The sequence below is a fragment of the Dama dama genome, chromosome X, assembly GCF_033118175.1.
Source record: "Dama dama isolate Ldn47 chromosome X, ASM3311817v1, whole genome shotgun sequence".
In the NCBI taxonomy this organism is placed as follows: domain Eukaryota; kingdom Metazoa; phylum Chordata; class Mammalia; order Artiodactyla; family Cervidae; genus Dama; species Dama dama.
In genome coordinates, this window is record NC_083714.1 from 156,834,493 (window position 1) to 156,853,905 (window position 19,413).

General features: G+C 42.1%; 1 protein-coding gene across 1 annotated transcript in view; it reads right to left on the reverse strand.

Moving 5' to 3' along the window:
• LOC133052976 (histone-lysine N-methyltransferase PRDM9-like) overlaps positions 1-8,543 on the reverse strand; it is a 30,424-nt gene extending 21,881 nt beyond the window's left edge. The window contains 6 exon segments of the mRNA XM_061137733.1: positions 429-585; positions 2,351-2,400; positions 6,564-6,671; positions 6,954-7,070; positions 7,478-7,582; positions 8,486-8,543. Of these exon segments, the coding sequence (XP_060993716.1) occupies positions 429-585; positions 2,351-2,400; positions 6,564-6,671; positions 6,954-7,070; positions 7,478-7,582; positions 8,486-8,543 (595 nt within the window).
• Between the last annotated feature and the right edge of the window lie 10,870 nt (positions 8,544-19,413).

The following is a 19,413-nucleotide window of genomic DNA, read 5'->3' on the forward strand; positions in this document are numbered from 1 at the left end:
TTAACTTCTGAACCTTCTAACTTAGGAAATAGTTCACCAACACATCTACTCAGAAAATATATGTTAAGGGCACACGACACATAAGGCACTGAGCAGAGGTCTGGGCATAAACACTAACAAAGCACAGTTCCCATTATCACAGCTGGATTTATTGAACTACTTTTAGGTGTCAGACATTTGCATTTAATGTAAGGCTTTCAAGCACTGTATGAGTTATGTATCCTTATCCTCACTTTAAAGACCGCAATCAGGACCTCAGAAAATGTATAAGATTTTCCCAAGGCCCCAGTGCTAACTTCATGTCTCAGACCAGTCCAGCTTAAACCCCACCTACCCAAAGTCCATGCCACACACCTAGGCCATACTTATTAGTGTTTCCTCAGGGATTAGAGGAACTAATTAGAGGAACTCCCCAAAGTTTTTCTTACCGACTTTTTCTCTGGGGTGCTGTCCAGGGGTCCTTGCTTTTCTGTGATGGGGCACTGGTTTCTGAGCCTGCTTGGAGCCACTTGTTTTCAGCAATTTTGCTGCTCCCGGCAATTCCATCAAACTAGATTCCTTACTTAATGGTGCCCTGGATATTCTCTTCCATGTGAGTAAAAGACAACATTCATTTCTTTAGTTTTTTAGGACTTTATGAAGTGTTTTCACATGCATGACTTTAGTTAATACTTTGACAATTCTTGGAAATACCTGATTGTTTTTTTTTTTTTTGGGGGGGGGGAGGGGGGTGGTCTGAACACTGGAGTGTAACAAAAGGACCTAGGTGGATAGTGAATCAAAACTAGAATTCATATCTTAAGGTTCTTCCCCTGCAACTTTCTGCATAAAAGTGAGAGCAAGGCAGAGAGAATAGCTAGAGGCCAGGGGAAGAAGAAGGTAAGGGCTCGTAGAGAGATCCGGGGGGTTTCTATTAATTACTGGTCCTTTGATGGATGAGGAAGTATGGAAAATTACAGAGGGGACAAAACACATCTGGAAAATAAGGTGACAACGCATTGAGATTAAGAAGAGAAAAGACGATCGGCAGAAACACATTTAGACAATAAAGGAAAAGAGATGAAAGTTGCAGGTTGCCATGTCCTAGAGACAATGTTTGGAATTAAAGTAGCTGGTCTCATCAGTTCTCCTTGAACAAGGCTGTATGACTAGCTGGTTCTCCTCAGTTTCCTGATCCATTCATTGGTATACAGGCTAATTCTTAATATTATAGTGGACATGAAATTTAATAACTTTCACCAAATTGTTGTGTGAGCTATTTAATACAGTTAGAATATGAGCGAACATCCCTGGTATCAATTTATTCCCTAAACGGCATCTATATTTGAAGTCTACCTCACAGATACTATCTTCAGCATCCTTTGACCTTTCTACTCCTAAATGAATGCTTAAATGTGGAGTCAGTCATTCACAAAACATTCAGGGGGCCCTCAGGGGCTTTGAGCTGGGCCTAGACTTCTGAGAATGAATGGGTGTGGGCTAGCCTCCCAAAGCTCACAACACAGGGGCAGGCTAAACAAACGATTCCAAACAGGAGAGTTGCCTATTAGAGCTCAGAGGAGGAGCTGTTCCTCGCTCCTGCAAGAATGAGCATTTGAAATGATGCCCAGATGATGTGTTTCTACTCAAAAGTGCATAATCTATGTGACGTCCTTCTGTTATTTTCTTATTTGTTGCTTTTCAGTCATAAACCTGAGGCTTCTCAGGGTTGTGAGTTGCTTCCTCTTATTGGAGTGGGAGGCTCTGAGGTAGGGATCCTGTCTCCTTCTTCATCTTGGACTGTCCACTCTACTAACTGCCCAGCATGTCCTTAAGCTTCCCTTAGTCAGATGTCTTAGCATATCCCTCCCTAGTACAGCACAAAAAAACTGAGGTTGAAAACATCTCTCAGATGAATGATATAAAGATATATGAATAAGCTTCATAGAACTATGGAAGTTTTAATCAGTTTGTAAGCGGTTTAGAGAACGTGCATTGGTTTAGATTGCACTACCAGTGATACTGTGATCTCAGGCATATAATCAAATGTTTTTTACCTCATTTTTGGAATCTATAATGGTGATAGCTATACCTACTTATAGGTACTGTAGGGTTGATTTAAGGTTTAAGTAAGTTAAACTTACTATAATGCTTAAAGTCTGAAACATTATGAAAATAATGTAACAACAGAACCGCCTACTACTGCTTTTTTTCTTACTAACTGTAAAGGTGGTGATGATATCAGACAGTGTGCTAAAGATCCAGGATAGGAAGGCAGCCGTCTCCAGTATCTCTGTGTTTCCTCCTATTCTCACCTGTGACTGGATCGATGAGGAGGATATTTTGGCAACAGGATTTGGGAAATACTCACCTTCTGGTGTTTACTGTGCTCCACTCTGAAGGCCATCGAGCAAGGTTTACCTAAAAAATGATGAGAAGCAGTGTTTTGGTTGGGAAATGTTTCCAAACTCTGGGTATTCTAACTAAGGATACATAATTCTAAGCCAGAGAGTGACAAAGACAATGATTACCAAAGAAGGAAAGGAAGATGATTTCTGTATCATCAACTTCTGTGCTTCCACTGGGAGCATTACATAATTTTCTTAAAATTAAAAACAAACAAACAAAAAAAAAAAAAAACAGAAACTTCATCTGTGCCTCATCTGATGTTCCGAACAGTATCTAATAAATTTACTAGTCGTTCATGACAATAGTACTCAACAATGTAGAAATAGGAGGAAGTGACTGCAATATAATAAATGTCATATATTGAAAATCTACCTCTAACATCATAGTCATCAGTGAAAAAGATCAAGAAAAAAAGGCAAGGATGCCCGTTATCAACATTTCTGTTCACCATAATATTAGAAGTCCTAGCCAGTGTTTTAGGTTAGAAATGGAAACAAAAGGCTTCCATTTGGAAAGAAAGAAGTAAAATTATGTCTACTCACAGGGGCATGGTTTTATGTGCAGAAAAATCTTTAAATCCACACACACAAAAATCCTGCACAGAAAGTTGCATGGTACAAAATCAACATTCAAATATCTTTCCATGCATGAAGGATGACCATTCCCCAAAGGAAAATAAGAAAACAATCCTATTTATTTTTTTATTTTTTTAAAGCTACAGTCAAGACCTAAATTAAATATATATATATTTTTTTTATTTATTTCTTTGTGCCAGGTCTTTGTTGTGGCATGTGTGATCTAGTTCCCTGACTAGGGACTGAACCCAAGTTCTCTGCACTGGGAGTGTGGAATCTTAGACACTGGACAAAGAATCTTGTTTGTAATAGCATTGAAAAAAATGAAGTAATTAGGAATAAACTTAAGGAAATGAAAGACTTACATGTTGAAAACTACAAAGTATTGCAGAAAGGAATCTGACATAAATAAATAGATAGGTGTCTCGTGTTTATGGATTTGGAGGCTTAATATTATTAAGCTGTTCATACTACCCAAAGCAATTTAAAGATTCAAAGCAATTCCTAATAAAATCCGAATGGAAATTTTTTCAGATATAGAAAATCCATCCAACAGTTAACACGGAATCTCAGAGCACCCCAAATAGGCAAAGAATCTTAGAAAGAACAACAAAGCTGGAGGCCACTGATTTCAGAACATACTACAAAGGTACAGGAACCAAAAGAGTGTAGATATGGCAAAAAATGTGTGCTTAGTCACTCAGTCTTCTTGACTTTTTGTGACCTTTTGGACTGTAGCCCACCAGGCTCCTCTGTCCAGGGGATTTCTCAGGCAAGAATACTGGACAGGGTTTCCATTTCCTTCTCCAGGGGGTCGTCTTAACCCATGGATTGAACCCGCATCTCCTGTGTCTCCTGCACTGAAGGCAGATTCTTCACCTGCTGAGCCACTGAGGAAGCTGGCTGGCATAAAGACAGATATGACAATCAATGGCACAGAATAGACAGCCAGAAATAAACTCTTGGATACATGGTCTAATGATCTTCATCTATGGTGTCAAGATAATGGGGAAAGTTTAATCCCTGTAATGAATGGTGCTGGGGAAACAAAATAACCATATGCAAAATAATGAACATCTCACATCTTGAAGAAAAATTAATTCAGAATGGATTGAAGACCTAAATGCAAGACTTGATAAGACTCTTAGAAGAAAACAAGGGTAAAGCTTCATGACATTGAATCAGCAGTGATTTCTTAGATATGGTACCAGGTGCACAAGTATTAGTAACAAAGTACAAATAGACAAATGAGATTAATCTTAAAATCTCTGTGCAGCAAAAGGACACTGAACAGTGTTGAAAATTCCACCTCCAGGATGGTAGAACATATTTGTAAAATATGCATCTGATAAGGGGTTAATAAGCATACACCAGTGTGAAGGTTACTGATAAGCCAGGAAGAGAAACTGACTGACCATGATGGCACCTTGATATCAAATTTCCATGTTCCAGCACTGTAAGAAAACAAATTTCTGTGGTTTAAGGAATGCAGTCTGTTTTGTTATGGCAGTCTGAGCTGACTAACTGAGAGACGTAATTGAATAGACCTTCCTCCAGAGAAAATACACAAATGGCCAACAAACATATGAAAAGACGCTCAATATTACTAATCAATAGGGAAATACAAACTGAAACCTTCTGTGATGGGCAATATGTATAAGAAGACAATAGCAAGTTTGGTAAGGATATGGATAAATTGGAACCCTTATACACTACAGTTGGCAATGTAAAATGTTGCAAGCTTTCTAGAAAATAGTATGGAGTTTCGACAGAAAATTAGAACTGCTGTATGATCTAGCAATCTCATTCAAGAGTGTGTTTCCATAAAGAATTGAAAGCAAGATATTGACTAAATAGTGGGCACATGTATGGTCACTGCCACATTATTCCCAATGGGCACGATGTGTAAGCAATCTAAATGTTCATTGCTGGATAAAAGATAAAGATTATATATTAGATATATGTTATAGCTATTACATCCACATGCACACAACGGAATGTTTTGAGGCCTTAAAAAAGAATTCTGTCATATGCTCCATCATGGATGGGCCTTGATGATATTATACTAAGTGAAATGAACCAATCAAAAAAGACAAATATTGTCCGATTCCACTTCTATGAGGTATCTAAATTAATCAAATCCATGGAAACAGAAAATATAACCGTGGTTGCCAAGGGCTGTGAGGAGGAAGGACTGGAGAATTGTCACTCAGTGGGTTAGGGCTTCAGTCACGCAAGATGTAACATTTCTACAGATTTGTTATACAGCAATGTGGATATATCCCCAGTGGCTCAGCGGTAAAAAATCCACCTGAAATGCAGGAGATGCAACAGATGCAAGCCCAATCCCTGAGTTGGGAAGATCACCTGGAGGAGGAGATGGCAACCCACTCCAGGATTCTTGCCTAGAGAATCCCAGGGAGAGAGAGGCCGGGTGGGCTACAGTCTATGGGTACGCAAAGTCAGACATGACTGAGCAATTAACAATATGGCCACTAACACTAACGTGCACATAGTTAGCAACAGTGTGTCATACACTCAGAAATTGTTAAAAAGGTAAATAAAGACGTGCAGGTGTATGGTGAACCGAGGCGTATGTATTCCCTGTAAAGAATCTCTTCTTATGTTAACACCTTTACAGACAACCAAATGTTTGGTTTTCATGTCCAATTCCCTAGTTTTAATAGCCTCAGGGAACAGAGGGACTTCCCTGGTGCACAGTGGATGAGAATCTGCCTGCCAATGAAGAGGACACAGGTTTGATGGCTGGTCCAGGAAGATTCCACTTTCTGCGGGGCAACTAAGCCTGTGTGTCACAAACTACAGAGCCTGTATATGCTCTGCAATGAGAAGACACTTACTGCAACCAGAGAAACCCATGGACAGCAGCAAAGACCCAGTGCAGCCAAAACTAAATAAATAATGTTTTAAAATCTGGGAGAACAGAAATCCACAGATGGAGAATCATAGAACTATCTAAATTGTTTTCTCCAGTCTAGGCAGATTAACTCTTCTAAACTCTTTGAGCAGCTGAAGAGGAAGTGAGTGCTCACTTCTATTTTATAATAAGTGTACTTCATATTATTTACCTGATGCCATCTCTGGTCAGTGAAATGTGGGAAAGATCATGCAGAATAAACAGTTCTCTCCAATTCTTTCCCAGAATCAAAATATAGAATTAGTTTAACCTTAGGGTAAGAAGATCATGGGTTTTGTTTTATATACATACGTAAATAATGTATCTTGACATAATATGTTAATTATTTCCTTTTCGAAGAGATTTGATCCAATAACCAATGAGATTAGTATTAAATCTGTTTGGTGAATTTATTTCTAAGGTTTGTTTAACTGCCTTTCACTAAGAATGCTTAGCAAAAATAATTCTTTTTTAAAAAGAATCATACATTTTAACCATAAAACTTTTGAGAATTACAAGGGAAAACTTATACATTCATCTTCATTCAGGCTTATGTTAATATTTGCCACAAGCACTTCGGAATGCTGAAAATTATGTTTTCCTTGCTAATGGCTGAGATGAAGTTGAGACCTAAGCCCAGGCTGGTTTCAGGAAGACACCTCCACATCCTCCTGGCCTCTCACCTTGCTGCCTTGGTGTCCATTCTTCATCAGAATCTTCAGTGTCATCTACCTGAGGTTTGATGACCTGCCTGCGGTGATGCATGAAATCCGGTCGAGTGGCTCTGAAACCTGGAAAGAAGGAAAATATTTGTTCTAAGAAGGAGAAACAAAGCACAGAATCAATGGAAAGTATCACAAAGTCAGGGAATCAGTGGGATGGGCTGGGGGAATCTAGAATAATGCAAGAGGGTCAACCTCCGGCTGGTACAGAACTGTAAACATTTCCTCCAGTTTAGTCTCCACACAAAAGGGACCTGTGAGCAGATGAAGCCACCTAAGAGCAGGCCAAGTGAACACTGAGGGTGAAGACCTGTTTCATGTTTCCCAGGTACCTGGGAAACTTCCTGGTACCTATAGCAATCAGTGCTTCGTAGTTTCTTTTCACATTCCTATATCGGATTTTTTCCCATTCTCCCATCTCTTCCCATTCTTCCTTGGAGAAGTATACGGAGATGTCTTTGAAAGCATCTTTGTCCTAAGGAACATAATAGATTTCATCAGTGATTTACTAATCTAAGTCAGACCTTAGAGCTGAGGCTTCTCGTCCACCTTTTGTGCAGGGAGTAGCCTGAAGCTACTGGATGGTCTGAGTGAGACAGGGATGAAGACTTTCCTTCCCGACTGTGTCTTGCTTACCTGAACAAACACTGAGCATTTTCCTAACTCTCCCTGGACACAGAGCAGTTGACGAAGCTAGTGTCCTGTTTTGTCCCACTCCACCCCCACCATCTCAGACAGGACCAGGCATTCCCATCCTGTGTACAGTCACAGGGAAGTTCACTCAGCTGCCCAGGCAAGCAGTCTGTGGTGCTTCAGGTACCAGCACCGTGTCCTTCCTATAGAGCTGGCTTAGAGCCCAGCTTTGCCGCCTCCACCTCTCACCATGGGCTTCCACTCTGTTCTCCCGGCATCTCCCTCAGTGCTCTCCTCTGGAGACCTGTTCGTCCTCAAGGCCATTGGAGTGCTCAAGGCCAAGGTGTCTGTGGAAGAAGAAGGTGCTGAGATAGCTCAGACCAGTGTCCAGTGCCTGGTCTGTCTTCCTTGGGTGGAGTGTCCAGGGCAGGAAGGTGAGGGGAAAGTCAGGGTGAGGATAATGGTGGGATGGACGGATCCTGACTAGATATGACAGATCAGCCTAATGTGAACTAGATTTGGTTTCTTTGGTTCCCCTACAATTCAGGCCCTCTGAGGGAAGGCACTGGGAGGGAAGTGTCTGTGGGGGATGGAGGGATTCTTGAGGAGACCCGGAAACCCCTAACCGCTGGACTGGGGTCAGGCTTAAATCAGGGCTCTTTTCCAGTGCAGCAGAGGGAATGTTTCTCCAATAAGGATTTTGAGGATCTCCTCCTGGACATTCAGAAAAGTCTGGGCATAACGTAGGTTCTACGTCTAAGGGAGAAGTCACTCGGCTTGAGGAGATCTGGGTCCCAAGGGCTGAAGTAACTCGGGTCCTCAGACAGAGGGGACTGGGGATCTTCTGGCTAATGTAGAATGTGCAGGGTGATAAACCTTGGGATCTGTGAGGCTGAGGAAATCGGGGGTTTCTTATTAATGGACTTTAAGTCTCTGACAGGCAGGACTGTTAGGGTCTTGAGGAGGAAGTTTCAAGAGCTCGCAGGCAGAGGGATTCAGGGTCTGTGAGGTTGAGGAAATTTGGTATCTCTGTGGGTGGTATTTTTAGGGTGCCTCAGGCTGAGGGGAACTGGAGTTAATCTAGGTATTTGAGGGTCGCAGCACTAAGGGGTTTGGTGTTTCTGTGGGTGAAGGGACTTGTAATCCCTAAGCTCACGAGACGCAAGCCCCCTTCAGAATAGGACTCAGGTTACTCAAAGTTGACAGGATTTCGGACCTCCCACCCTGGAATTTGAAGCCTTTAGGCTAACGGTTTATGAGGGCTGCACAGGGCGCTTTCCTGTCAGCCTCCCAGCTGTCCTGCCGCATTGCCCACCCTGTCCCCAGGAGAGCTAGAGGTTAAGCGAAGTCCAGTCCTTCCGCGCTGAGGTGAAGTGAAGGGCCAGCAGCCTGCCTGTACCCTGTCAGGCACAAGTGACCAATCGGCGATGTGACTGAGACAGTCTGGCCAATAGGCGCCTGGAGGTGTGCAGAGCGTGATGGAGGCCCCGCCCCACCGCTCGGGGATTGGCTGCTCTGTGGGCGTGTCTGTCAATGCCCCAGTGCGCAGGCGCAGTTTGGCTGGTTTCTTTGTTTTCATGCCTGGCCTCGTAGGCCTGGATCCTCAAGTGGGCGGGTGGTCCTCAGGCTGAATGTTTCTTTCCAGTGCCCTCAACTCGTATATCGGCTCCACCAGACTGTAACCGTGCTCCCGGAGTTTATCCTAGGCCCACCTGTGCCCTACCTTATCAAATCCAGTTTTGTCAAGAACTCTTTGTGGTGAGTACTGCATTATTCAAGGGAAACGGTGTAATTAACTGCATTCTGATGAGACACAAGATAAACACCGTGTGGTCGAAGATATAAACACAACGCGTGGAATAAGGATGTTAGAAAAAACTTGGAGGGTTTTTAACCTGAAAGTAGAAGTGACACTGATGAGCCATCTGTATATTTAATGTGGGTATGAAAAGCCTTCAGAAATGAGGTATAAATAAAACCTCAAAGCCTTGCAAGTGTTTTCTGTAAGCCAAGGCATCAGTCTGGAGGACTGTGGATCCACTGAGCTGAGTTTGCCTGCCACCTACTGGCTTCACAAGGTAAAATGGGGACACTGTTTCTGGCCCTTAGGTAGCTTTGCTCACAGAAAATTAATGTGATTTCCATGTATTGGAAGCAAAGCGACTGACTGTAGAATTAGTGTCAAGTGGTGGTTGGGAGTCTGGATGGAGAAATGTTACCAGAAAAGTGAGTTTACCTCTTGGTGGGTGTAGAGCCAGAAGGTGCAACCCAGCCAAAGCTCATGGGAAGGAAAAGTGTATTACTTGCAGAACTATGGAGAACACCATGGCGCTTTCCAGAGCAGTGTCTCTGTAAACCACAAAGTTGGGTAAGCTTTAATCTATGAGTACAGGCATGTTCTGGCTTCTGTGGCGACTCAGATGGTCAACAATCTCTGCATAGCAGAAGACCCGGGTTCAACCCATAAGTGTGGAAGATCCCAAGGGGAGGGCGGGGCAGTCCACTTCCGGATTCTTGCCTGGAGAATCCCATGGACAGAGGAGGCTGATGGTCCATGGGTTTACAAAGAGTCAGATATGAGTGAGTGACTAACACTTAAACTTACAGGCATGTTCATTAAGGGTCTTGGGCTGTGGGAGACTCCAAGCTTCAGTCGATTGAAGTCTTGAGAGTCAGAGCCAGTCACCATCAGTATCCCTTACATTCTAGCTGGTCTGGTATACATATAGATATCTATTCTTGATATAGATATTTATATCTATTCTTCTTCATATTCTTTCCCCTTATCAGTTCAATTCAGTCACTCAGTCTTGTCTGACTCTTTGCAGCCCCATGGACTGTAGCACGCCAGGCCTACCTGTCTATCGGTAACTCCCGGAGTTTACCGAAACTCATGTCCATTGAGTCGGTGATGCCATCCAACCATCTCATCCTCTGTTGTCCCTTTCTCCTCCTGGCCTCAATCTTTCTCAGCATCAGGGTACTTTGAAATGAGTAAGCACTTCACATCATGTGGCCAAAGCATTGGAGTTTCAGCTTCAACATCAGTCTTTCCAATGAACACTCAGGTCTGATCTCGTTTAGAATGGACTGGTTGGATCCCCTTGCAGTCCAAGGGACTCTCGAGTCTTCTCCAACACCACAGTTCAAAAGCATCCATTCTTCAGCACTCAGTTTTCTTTATAGTCCAACTATCCCATCCATACATGACCACTGGAAAAACCATAGCCTAGACTAGACATACCTTTGTTAGCAAAGTAACGTCTCTGCTTTTTAATATACTGTCTAGGTTGGTAATAACTTTTCTTCCAAGGAGTAAGTGTCTTTTAATTTCATGGCTGCAGTCATGATCTGCAGTGCTTTTTGAGCCCCCCGAAATAAAGTCAGCCACTGTTTCCCCATCTATTTGCCATGAAGTGATGGGACCAGATGCCATGATCTTAGTTTTAAGAATCTTGAGCTTTAAGTCAACATTTTCATTCTCTTCTTTCACTTTCATCAGGAGGCTCTTTAGTTCTTCTTCACTTTCTGCAATAAGGGTTGTGTCATTTGCATTGCTGATATTTCTCCCGGCAATCTTGAATTTAGCTTGTGTTTCATCCACCCCGTTATTTCTCATGATGTACTCTGCATAGAAATTAAATAAGCAGGGTGACAATATATAGCCTTGATATGCTCCTTTCCCAATTTGGAACCAGTCTGTTATTCCATGTCTGGTTCTGACTGTTGCTTCTTGACCTGCATACAGATTTCTCAAGAGGCAGGTCAGGTGGTCTGGTAGCCCCATCTTTTGGGAATTTTCCACAGTTTATTGTGACCCACACAGTCAAAGGCTTTGGCATAGACTATGAAGCAGTAATATATTTTTTTTCTGGAACTCTCTTGCTTTTTCAATGATCCAGTGGATGTTGGCAATTTGATCTCTGGTTTCTCTGCCTTTTCTAAAACCAGCTTGAAGATCTTCACCTTCACAGTTCACGTATTGTTCAAGCCTGGCTTGGAGAATTTTGAGCATCATTTTGCTAGTGTATGAGATGAGTGCAATCATGCAGTAGTTTCTGCATTCTTTGGCATTGCCTTTCTTCAGGATTGGAATGAAACCTGACCTTTTCCAGTCCTGTGGCCACTGCTGAGTTTTCCAAATTTGCTGACAGATTGAGTGCAGCACTTTCACAGCATCATCTTTTAGGATATGAAATAGCTCAACTGGAATTCCATCTCCTCTACTAGCTTTGTTTGTAGTGATGTCTCCTAAGGCTCACTTGACTTCACATTCCAGGATGTCTGGCTCTAGATGAGTGATCACACCATTGTGATTATCTGGTTGATGAAGATCTGTTTTGTACAGTTCTTCTGTGTTTTCTTGGCACCCCTTCTTAATATCTTCTGCTTCTGTTAGGTCCATACCATTTATGTCCTTTGCTGAGCCCATCTTTGCGTGAAATGTTCTCATAAGCATAAGGTCGCTATTGCAGGGAATGGCCACAAGGCGTCAGGACTTTTTCATGCCCAGTTGTGACTACCTTGAAAGTGAAAACTTTCAAGTTTTAACTCAAGACTGTAATTCAATATGGAATGTAGCTGAAGAAACACCCAAAAGCTTGTGTGCTCTTTCTGAACATAATTATTTATTTATTTTAATAATTTTTTTCATTTACTGGCGGTGCCATGTGACATGTCGGATGTTTAGTTCCCCGACCAAGTGTCGAACCATTGCCCCCTGCATTTGAAGCACAGAACCTTCACCACTGGACTGCAGGGAAGTCCCCCTAAGCATTATTTTTTTTTAAAGTAACCTTTTTTCTTATTGTAGTAACATTGATATACCATGTGTTGTTGGTGGCAGGTGAACCGAATGTATTTTCTTTTTGGTTCCTGTTCAGTTGCAGAGTCAGGTCTTTTTGTAGGAGCGTTCCCTTTTCTACAGGCCCTGTTATACTGGTAAGACATCTATTTGTATATACATAAGTGTACATAAATGTAAATATCTAGGTACATAGATATGTAAATGTCCAGTTAGAGATATAAATGTCTAGGTATGTAGACATACAAATGTTTATATGCATAGAAATATACATTCTAGGTACATAGATATATAAATACCTAGGTTCATAGAGACATAAATATCTATATACTTAAACATATACATATATATGTACCTATAGACATAACTAACTATGCAAAACAGAAAAAGAGACACAGATGAACAAAACAGACTTTTGGACTCTGTGGGAGAAGGCAAGGGTGGGATGTTTTGAGAGAACAGCATCGAAACATGTATATAATCTAGGGTGAAACAGATCACCAGACCAGGTTGGATGCATGAGACAAGTGCTCGGGCCTGCTGCACTGGGAAGACCCAGAGGGATCGGGTAGAGTGGGAGGCGGGAGGGGGGATCGGGGTGGGGAATACATGTAAATCCATGGCTGATTCATGTCAATGTATGACAAAAACCATTAAAATATTGTAAAGTTATAGCCTCCACTAATTAAAAATAAATGGAAAAAAAAAAAAAAGAATTCAATTTGTTGTAAACCATGGGCCCCACCCAAACCCAATTAATCAGAAAATTTTGAATTGGGGCCCTGCAATTCATGTTTTCTAAGCAAGATTTTCAGTTGATGGTGATGCACATGAAATTTGGGAACCTCAGTGGCTGTTTTTTAAAATCCCCTTGGAAATGGAACCCTCTTACACTGTTGGTGGGAAAGCAAACTAGTATAGCCGCTATGGAGAACAGTGTGGAGATTTCTTAAGAAACTGGAATTAGAACTGTCATATGACCCAGGAATCCCACTTCTGGGCATATAAACTGTGGAAACCAGATCTGAAAGAGACACATACACCCCACTGTTCATCTCAGAACTGTTTATAATAGCCAAGACATGGAAGCAATGTAGATGCCCATCAGCAGACGAATGGATAAGGAAGCTGTGGTACATATACACCATGGAATATTACTCAGCCATTAAAAACAATTCATTTGAATCAGTTCTAATGAGATGGATGAAACTGGAGCCCATCATACAGAGTGAAGTAAGCCAGAAAGACAAAGACCAATATAGTATACTAACACATATATATGGAATTTAGAAAGATGGTAACAATAACCCTATATGCAAAACAGAAAAAGAGACACAGATGTACAGAACAGACTTTTGGACTCTGTGGGAGAAGGCGAGGGTGGGAGGTTTCAAGAGAATAACATCGAAACATGTATATTATCTAGGGTGAAAGAGATCAGCAGCCCAGGCTGGATGCATGAGACAAGTGCTCGGGCCTGGTGCACTGGGAAGACCCAGAGCAATTGGGTGGGGAGGGAGGGAGGTGGGAGCGGGAATCAGGATAGGGAAAACATGTAAATCCATGGCTGATTCATGTCAATATATGACAAAAACCATTACTATATTATAAAGTAATTAGCCTCCAAGTAATAAAAATAAATGGACAAAAAAAGAAATATACATTCTAGGTACATAGATATATAAATACCTAGGTTCACAGAGGCATAGATATTTATATACATAGACATATAAATACTTATGTACATATAGACATGACTATGTATATACAGATATAAATATCTATTATAGATACATATAGACACAGACATCTATATACATAGACATAAATATCTGTATACACAGAGGATGGTTACACAGTGGACAATGAAGGAGACCACCTTATAGACAAAATAAGTGGTACAGACAGTAGCATTTATAAGAGCATACTAGGAGAGAGAAACATGAACAATTTCAAACAAAGAGAACACAGCTAAGCAAGATGCATGTGACTAGTTTTAATGTGATGGCACTAAACCAACAAGTCCCAGGGGGTCAGTAGATGAAGGCAAATTCTGGAAGGGTGAGATAGTGAAAACTGGTTAAATGTTTCATCTTTGTTTACAAAGTATACCTTATAAATTTTTGGATTCATACTTGTTACCTCCTTAAGTATGTATTACCTATATAACCTCATATGCCCACATCCAAACTGGTTCAACTCAAATCAAGCATAACTCCAACTTGTTGCAACTCTAGTTAGTCAACTGTTGCAATTTCATGAAAAAGACACATTGGGATTCTTTTGTATAGACCAGTAATGGTTAGGATTTCTGTCTAATGTTTTTTTTTTGTTGTTGTTGTTTTTTAGGGTCCTTAGAGATCATTTAAAATTTCAACACTTCTCCCTGCTTCACCTTGTTCTGAGTCAATGGACATTGGAAAAGTTATGGAAAGAGTGTTTAATATAATCTGAACTCACCAGGTATCTATTGTTTGGTGTACATAAAGATCTGAGAAGTAGACTTCGATGGATGTAAAAATAAACATTGTGGATATACAACATAATTAGAAATTGCGAGAGTCACTTGACCAGAGATCAATCACAATGGATCCACTTCATCTCCCACACCCATGAGGACAAGTTCATCTTGGTAATAATACCAGCAACTGAAGAGTTAAACTGTTATCACTGTGAAAATTGATTATGAAAAGAAATCTATGGAATGTTTTCATAGATAGGATGCAACTTTCCAAGAGGCTTTAAATTTCAGGTGAATGTTTTATTATTTGAAATCTTGTGTGGATTACAGGCTCTGTAAGTTTCACAGACTGTTCATTCTCTTCCATCCTGGACTGAATCCATTACCTTTTGGTTCATGCACTTGTGACACACTTCATCAGCTTAGAGACAATCTGTGTTGGGGAGTGTTCTAAACCAATGTGTGCGTACCAGCTGCAGGTCTGACAAGAAACATTCACTCTCATGTTGTTGTAGTTGCTGCTCAGTGGCTAAGTTGTGTCTGACTCTTTGTGACCACATGGACTGCAGCACACCAGGAATCCCTGCCCATCACCAACTCCTGGAGATTGTTCAAACTTCTGTCCGTTGAATCAGTGATGCCATCCAACCATCTCTTCCTCTGCCATCCCCTTCTCCGTTTGCCTTCAACATTTCCCAGCATCAGGGTCTTTTCCAGTGGGTCAGCTCTTCACATCAGGGGGCCAAAGGATTGGAGCTTTGGTTTCATCGTCAGTCCTTCCTATGAATGTTGAGGACTGAGTTCCTTTAGGATTGACTGGTTTGATCTCCTCGCAGACCCAGGGACTCTCAAGAGTCTTCTCTAGCACCACAGGTCAAAAGCATTAGTTCTTCAGTGCTCTGCCTTCTTTGTGGTCCTACTCTAACATCCATACATGACTACTGCAAAAACCAGTAGCTTTTACTCTCACATATGGGATACCAAATTTGTTTTTACATATTGCCTGCTATATTTAGGCTCTTGGTTCATACTTCATGTACCCATGTAGTGTTGTATTTCAATCCAGTTTGAAACAGAGCTTTGTTTGAAGAACGTTTTGCCCACCAGCAGCGTTCTATTCTCACCAGCACCTGTTACCTTGGTGTGACATATCAAAACTCAGAAACTCTTACATGTTGATATGAATATCAATTTCATTTTAGCAGAGTTTAAACAGAGAAGTGACAAAATCAGGGTGCCTGTTTTATCAGGTTTCTCCAGGCAGAAAATTGAAGCTTGATGTGGTTCAGTTGCTCAGTCGTGTCCAACTCTCTGCAACCCCATAGACTGCAGCATGCTGGCTTCCCATCCCTCACCATCTACCAGAGTTTGCTCAGACTCATGTATATTGTGTTGGTGGTGCTGTCCAAGCATTTCGTCCTCTGTCATCCCCTTCTCCTCCTGCCCTCAGTCTTTGAAATTGAAATTGTTAGAAGGCAGTGTTCATACAGCTTATGGGCTCCTTGACTCAATTTTTTCTTGCAAGAATTTTCTTAGGTATTTTTCAAGTGTGACCTTTCATTCATATAATAGCAAAAAACAGAATTAGAAGAAACCACTTTGAAACAACAGATCGTTTCTCTCCTGACAATCTGAACACAAAGGAACCAGTGGGAACCACAAAGATCTGGGCGCCAAATTTTTAAGAATATTTTAGGTTGGCAAATACTAACTAGTATGCTTTCCATTTCAACAATTCTTATTCTGATACAGAATATCCTTTTCTAGAAGGCTTCCAGTGTGGCTGCCTCCTGCTGGAAGCATGGAAGAAGGAATCAGGGAACTTTCTATCTGTCTTTACAAGACACTGGACTCAACTCTAAGAAATCCCTGGATCTTCCCTGGATCCTGACCACCACATGGCCAAAGATACTGGTAACAGTTTTGTTTTGCCTGTTAAAGTGTTTAATGACAAAGATTCTCTCAGTTTCCTGATGTGGGTGACATGTGGGGCCCAGTGATGATTTTTTCTTTAAAAAAGTTACTTGCCGGTTCCCACCTGAGGGTGATGCCCCTGTCCAATGATGAGAGACTTGTGCCTCCAGGAGAGCAACTTTATGTTAGTTTAAACCTGACCAACTTCTGTCTGCATGGTAGATTTAGACCTCTCTGTCTTGTCTAGTGGCTTCCTTGGTGGCTTAGATGGTAAAGAATATGCATGCTGTACAGGAGAACTGGGTTCATCTCTGGATTGGGAAGATCCCCTGGAGAAGGGAAAGGCAACTGAATCCAGTATTCTTGCCTCCAGAATCCCATGGACAGAGGAGGCTGGAGGGCTACAATCCATGTGGTCACAAACAGTCAGATATGTCTGAAGGATGAATACTTTGACTTTTCAATCCTGTCTGCATGATTATGTTTAGACAGGACATCTTGATTTCTGCAATGAGAATATTGACACCTGACCATGTTCTATGTGCACGAGGATGTGGAGACCTGGGTGCACACTGGGCCTGGCCTCCGTCCTGGAAAACTCCGTGCCTGTGTCTGAATGTCAATGCTCACAGGTCTGGGGTCTGGAGCTGAGTTGGGCCTCTCTGGGTAATGTGCCCTGCTCTGAGAGGGGTTCCATGGCCCTCCCAGGGTCAGTGCTGTAGTAGGGCTCTTGGTCTTTCCTCCTGCAAGGGTCACCTGCCCTGAGGCTCATGGAGACTCCTCGGGTGAGCTACTTGGTAATTATTCCAGTTTTCTAGCATATTCAGTTTGAGTAGGGAGGCAGGTTCACCTGGCTCATTGATTCCAGGGTACAAGGATCAGGCAAAAAAACCCACGGGCAGCAGGTGAGGTTGCTATGTGATCGCCTTCCCGTCAGCCATCCCTGCTCAGCAGACACCAGACCAGACCCTGGTCTTCTAGCCCCACGCCTGGTGTGTTTTCTCAACACCTCAGTGGGAAAATAAAGAACAGAGCCTGCTGGAACCAAGGCAGTGTGTTCAGCATTATCGTGACAGCTGTGAAAACAGTTAGTATCAGGCAGAACCAAAGGGCAGGAGAGGGCGACTTCTCTGGGATGAGAGAAGCTTCCAGGAACCCAGGGGGTTCCAGGAACCCACTCATTTCTGCTTTTGGGGCCCAGCCATCAGGCACCTGCTGTCCTAACCAAGAGTCATGCGGCCCAAGAGCCAGGGTTTGGGGACTGTGTGGGTCTCACCCCATCCACACGGGTCTGGATCCTGTGCCCAGAGACCCTGTGTCTGCTCTTCACCTCTGTGTGTCTTGCCCCTTGGAGATCCCCAACATCTGAATTGACCGTGTTGCCCTGATTAACCTGTGGTCTTTCTTCTCTTCATCTTGGGACATTCACATGAGGCCCGGCACCTTTGAATGGGTTGCTGCTCTTTGTTCTGCTGGGTGAAATCCTTTGGCGGTGTCATATTAATCTCATAGTGTATCAGAGACCTAATCTGTAGGGTCACCACTGTTTGGGGTCCCCTAGATGGATCTTCTGTAATTTAATTTTTATTTTCTATTGGAGTCAGGCTGATTTCCATTGTTTTATTAGTTTTATCTGTACAGTAACTTAATTTGATTTTACATAGAAGGGAGTCTCTCATTTTTCCATTTTTTCCTCATAGAGATTATTACAGTCTCTCTAGTAGAGTTCCTTCTTCTGTTCACTAGGTCCTATTTGCTTATCTATTTGTTAGATGTTAGTGTGTATATTGATCCTAGACCCTTTATCCCTTCTTTCTTTCTTTCTTTTGATACTCATAATTTGATTTTCGCAGGCTGTGAAGTCTGTTTTGTACATTAGTCATTGTTATGAATTTATAAACTGTGCCGGTAAGTGATATCTCATGATGTTTGTCCTTCTGTGTCTGAGTTCCCTCACCTGGTGTGATGACTTCTTAGCACACCCAGGCTGCTGACAGCATCCCTGTTTCACTCTGTTTTATGGTTGAGTGGTGTTCCAGTTGTAGATGTACGCCTTGTCTTCACTTTTCTTCCACTGGACCTTTTGGTGGATTCCATGTCTTGCTTATTGAAATAGTGCTGCCCTGAAAATCAAGGTGCACGTGTCATTTTGAATGGTGATTTTCAGTGGACCATGCTTCCCTGATAGCTTAGTTGGTAAAGAACCCGCCTGCAATGCAGGAGACCCCAGTTCAGTTCCTGGGACAGGAAGATCCGCTGGAGAAGGGATGGGCTACCTACTCCAGTATTCTCGGGCTTCCTTTGTGGCTCAGCAGGTAAAGAATCTGCGTGCAATGCGGGAGACCTGGACTTGATCCCTGGGTTGGGAAGATCCTCTGGAGAAGGGAAAGTTTACCCACTCCAGTGTTCTGGCCTAGAGAATTCCATGGACTGTATAGTCCATAGTGTTGCAAAGTGTTGAACACGACTGAGTGACTTTCACTTCACATTCTCTGGACCTAGGCCCATGAGTGGGAATGCAGGGTCGTAGGATACCTCTATGTCTTGTATTTATTGAAAGCTCCACGCTGTTTTCCATAGTGCCTTCACCATTTACATTCCCAAAAAGATTGTAGGAGGATTTCATTTTCCTTATATTCTTTGCAGATGTTTTATTTTATTTATTTATTTATCTTTATTCTTTGTAGATCATTTTTATGATGGCCTCCGTGACCAGCGTGAGGTGATACCTTATTGCAGTTTTGATTGGCAGTGATTTAATAATTATTGGGGTGGACTATCTATCCATGTGCTTTATTATTTTATACTTTGTGAGTACAATTTATCTCTTGAAACTTGCCTCTTGAAACTTGGCCCTGTTTGGAATTCTTTTCTGATGAAATACCCCAGGACATTTCTTGAGGGCAGATGTCATTTAAAGCCCTGTCAAACTTGTGCCTATTTAGAGCCCTTCAGCACCTGTTTTATGGCTTCCCTGCTCACTTGGTGGTAAAAGAATC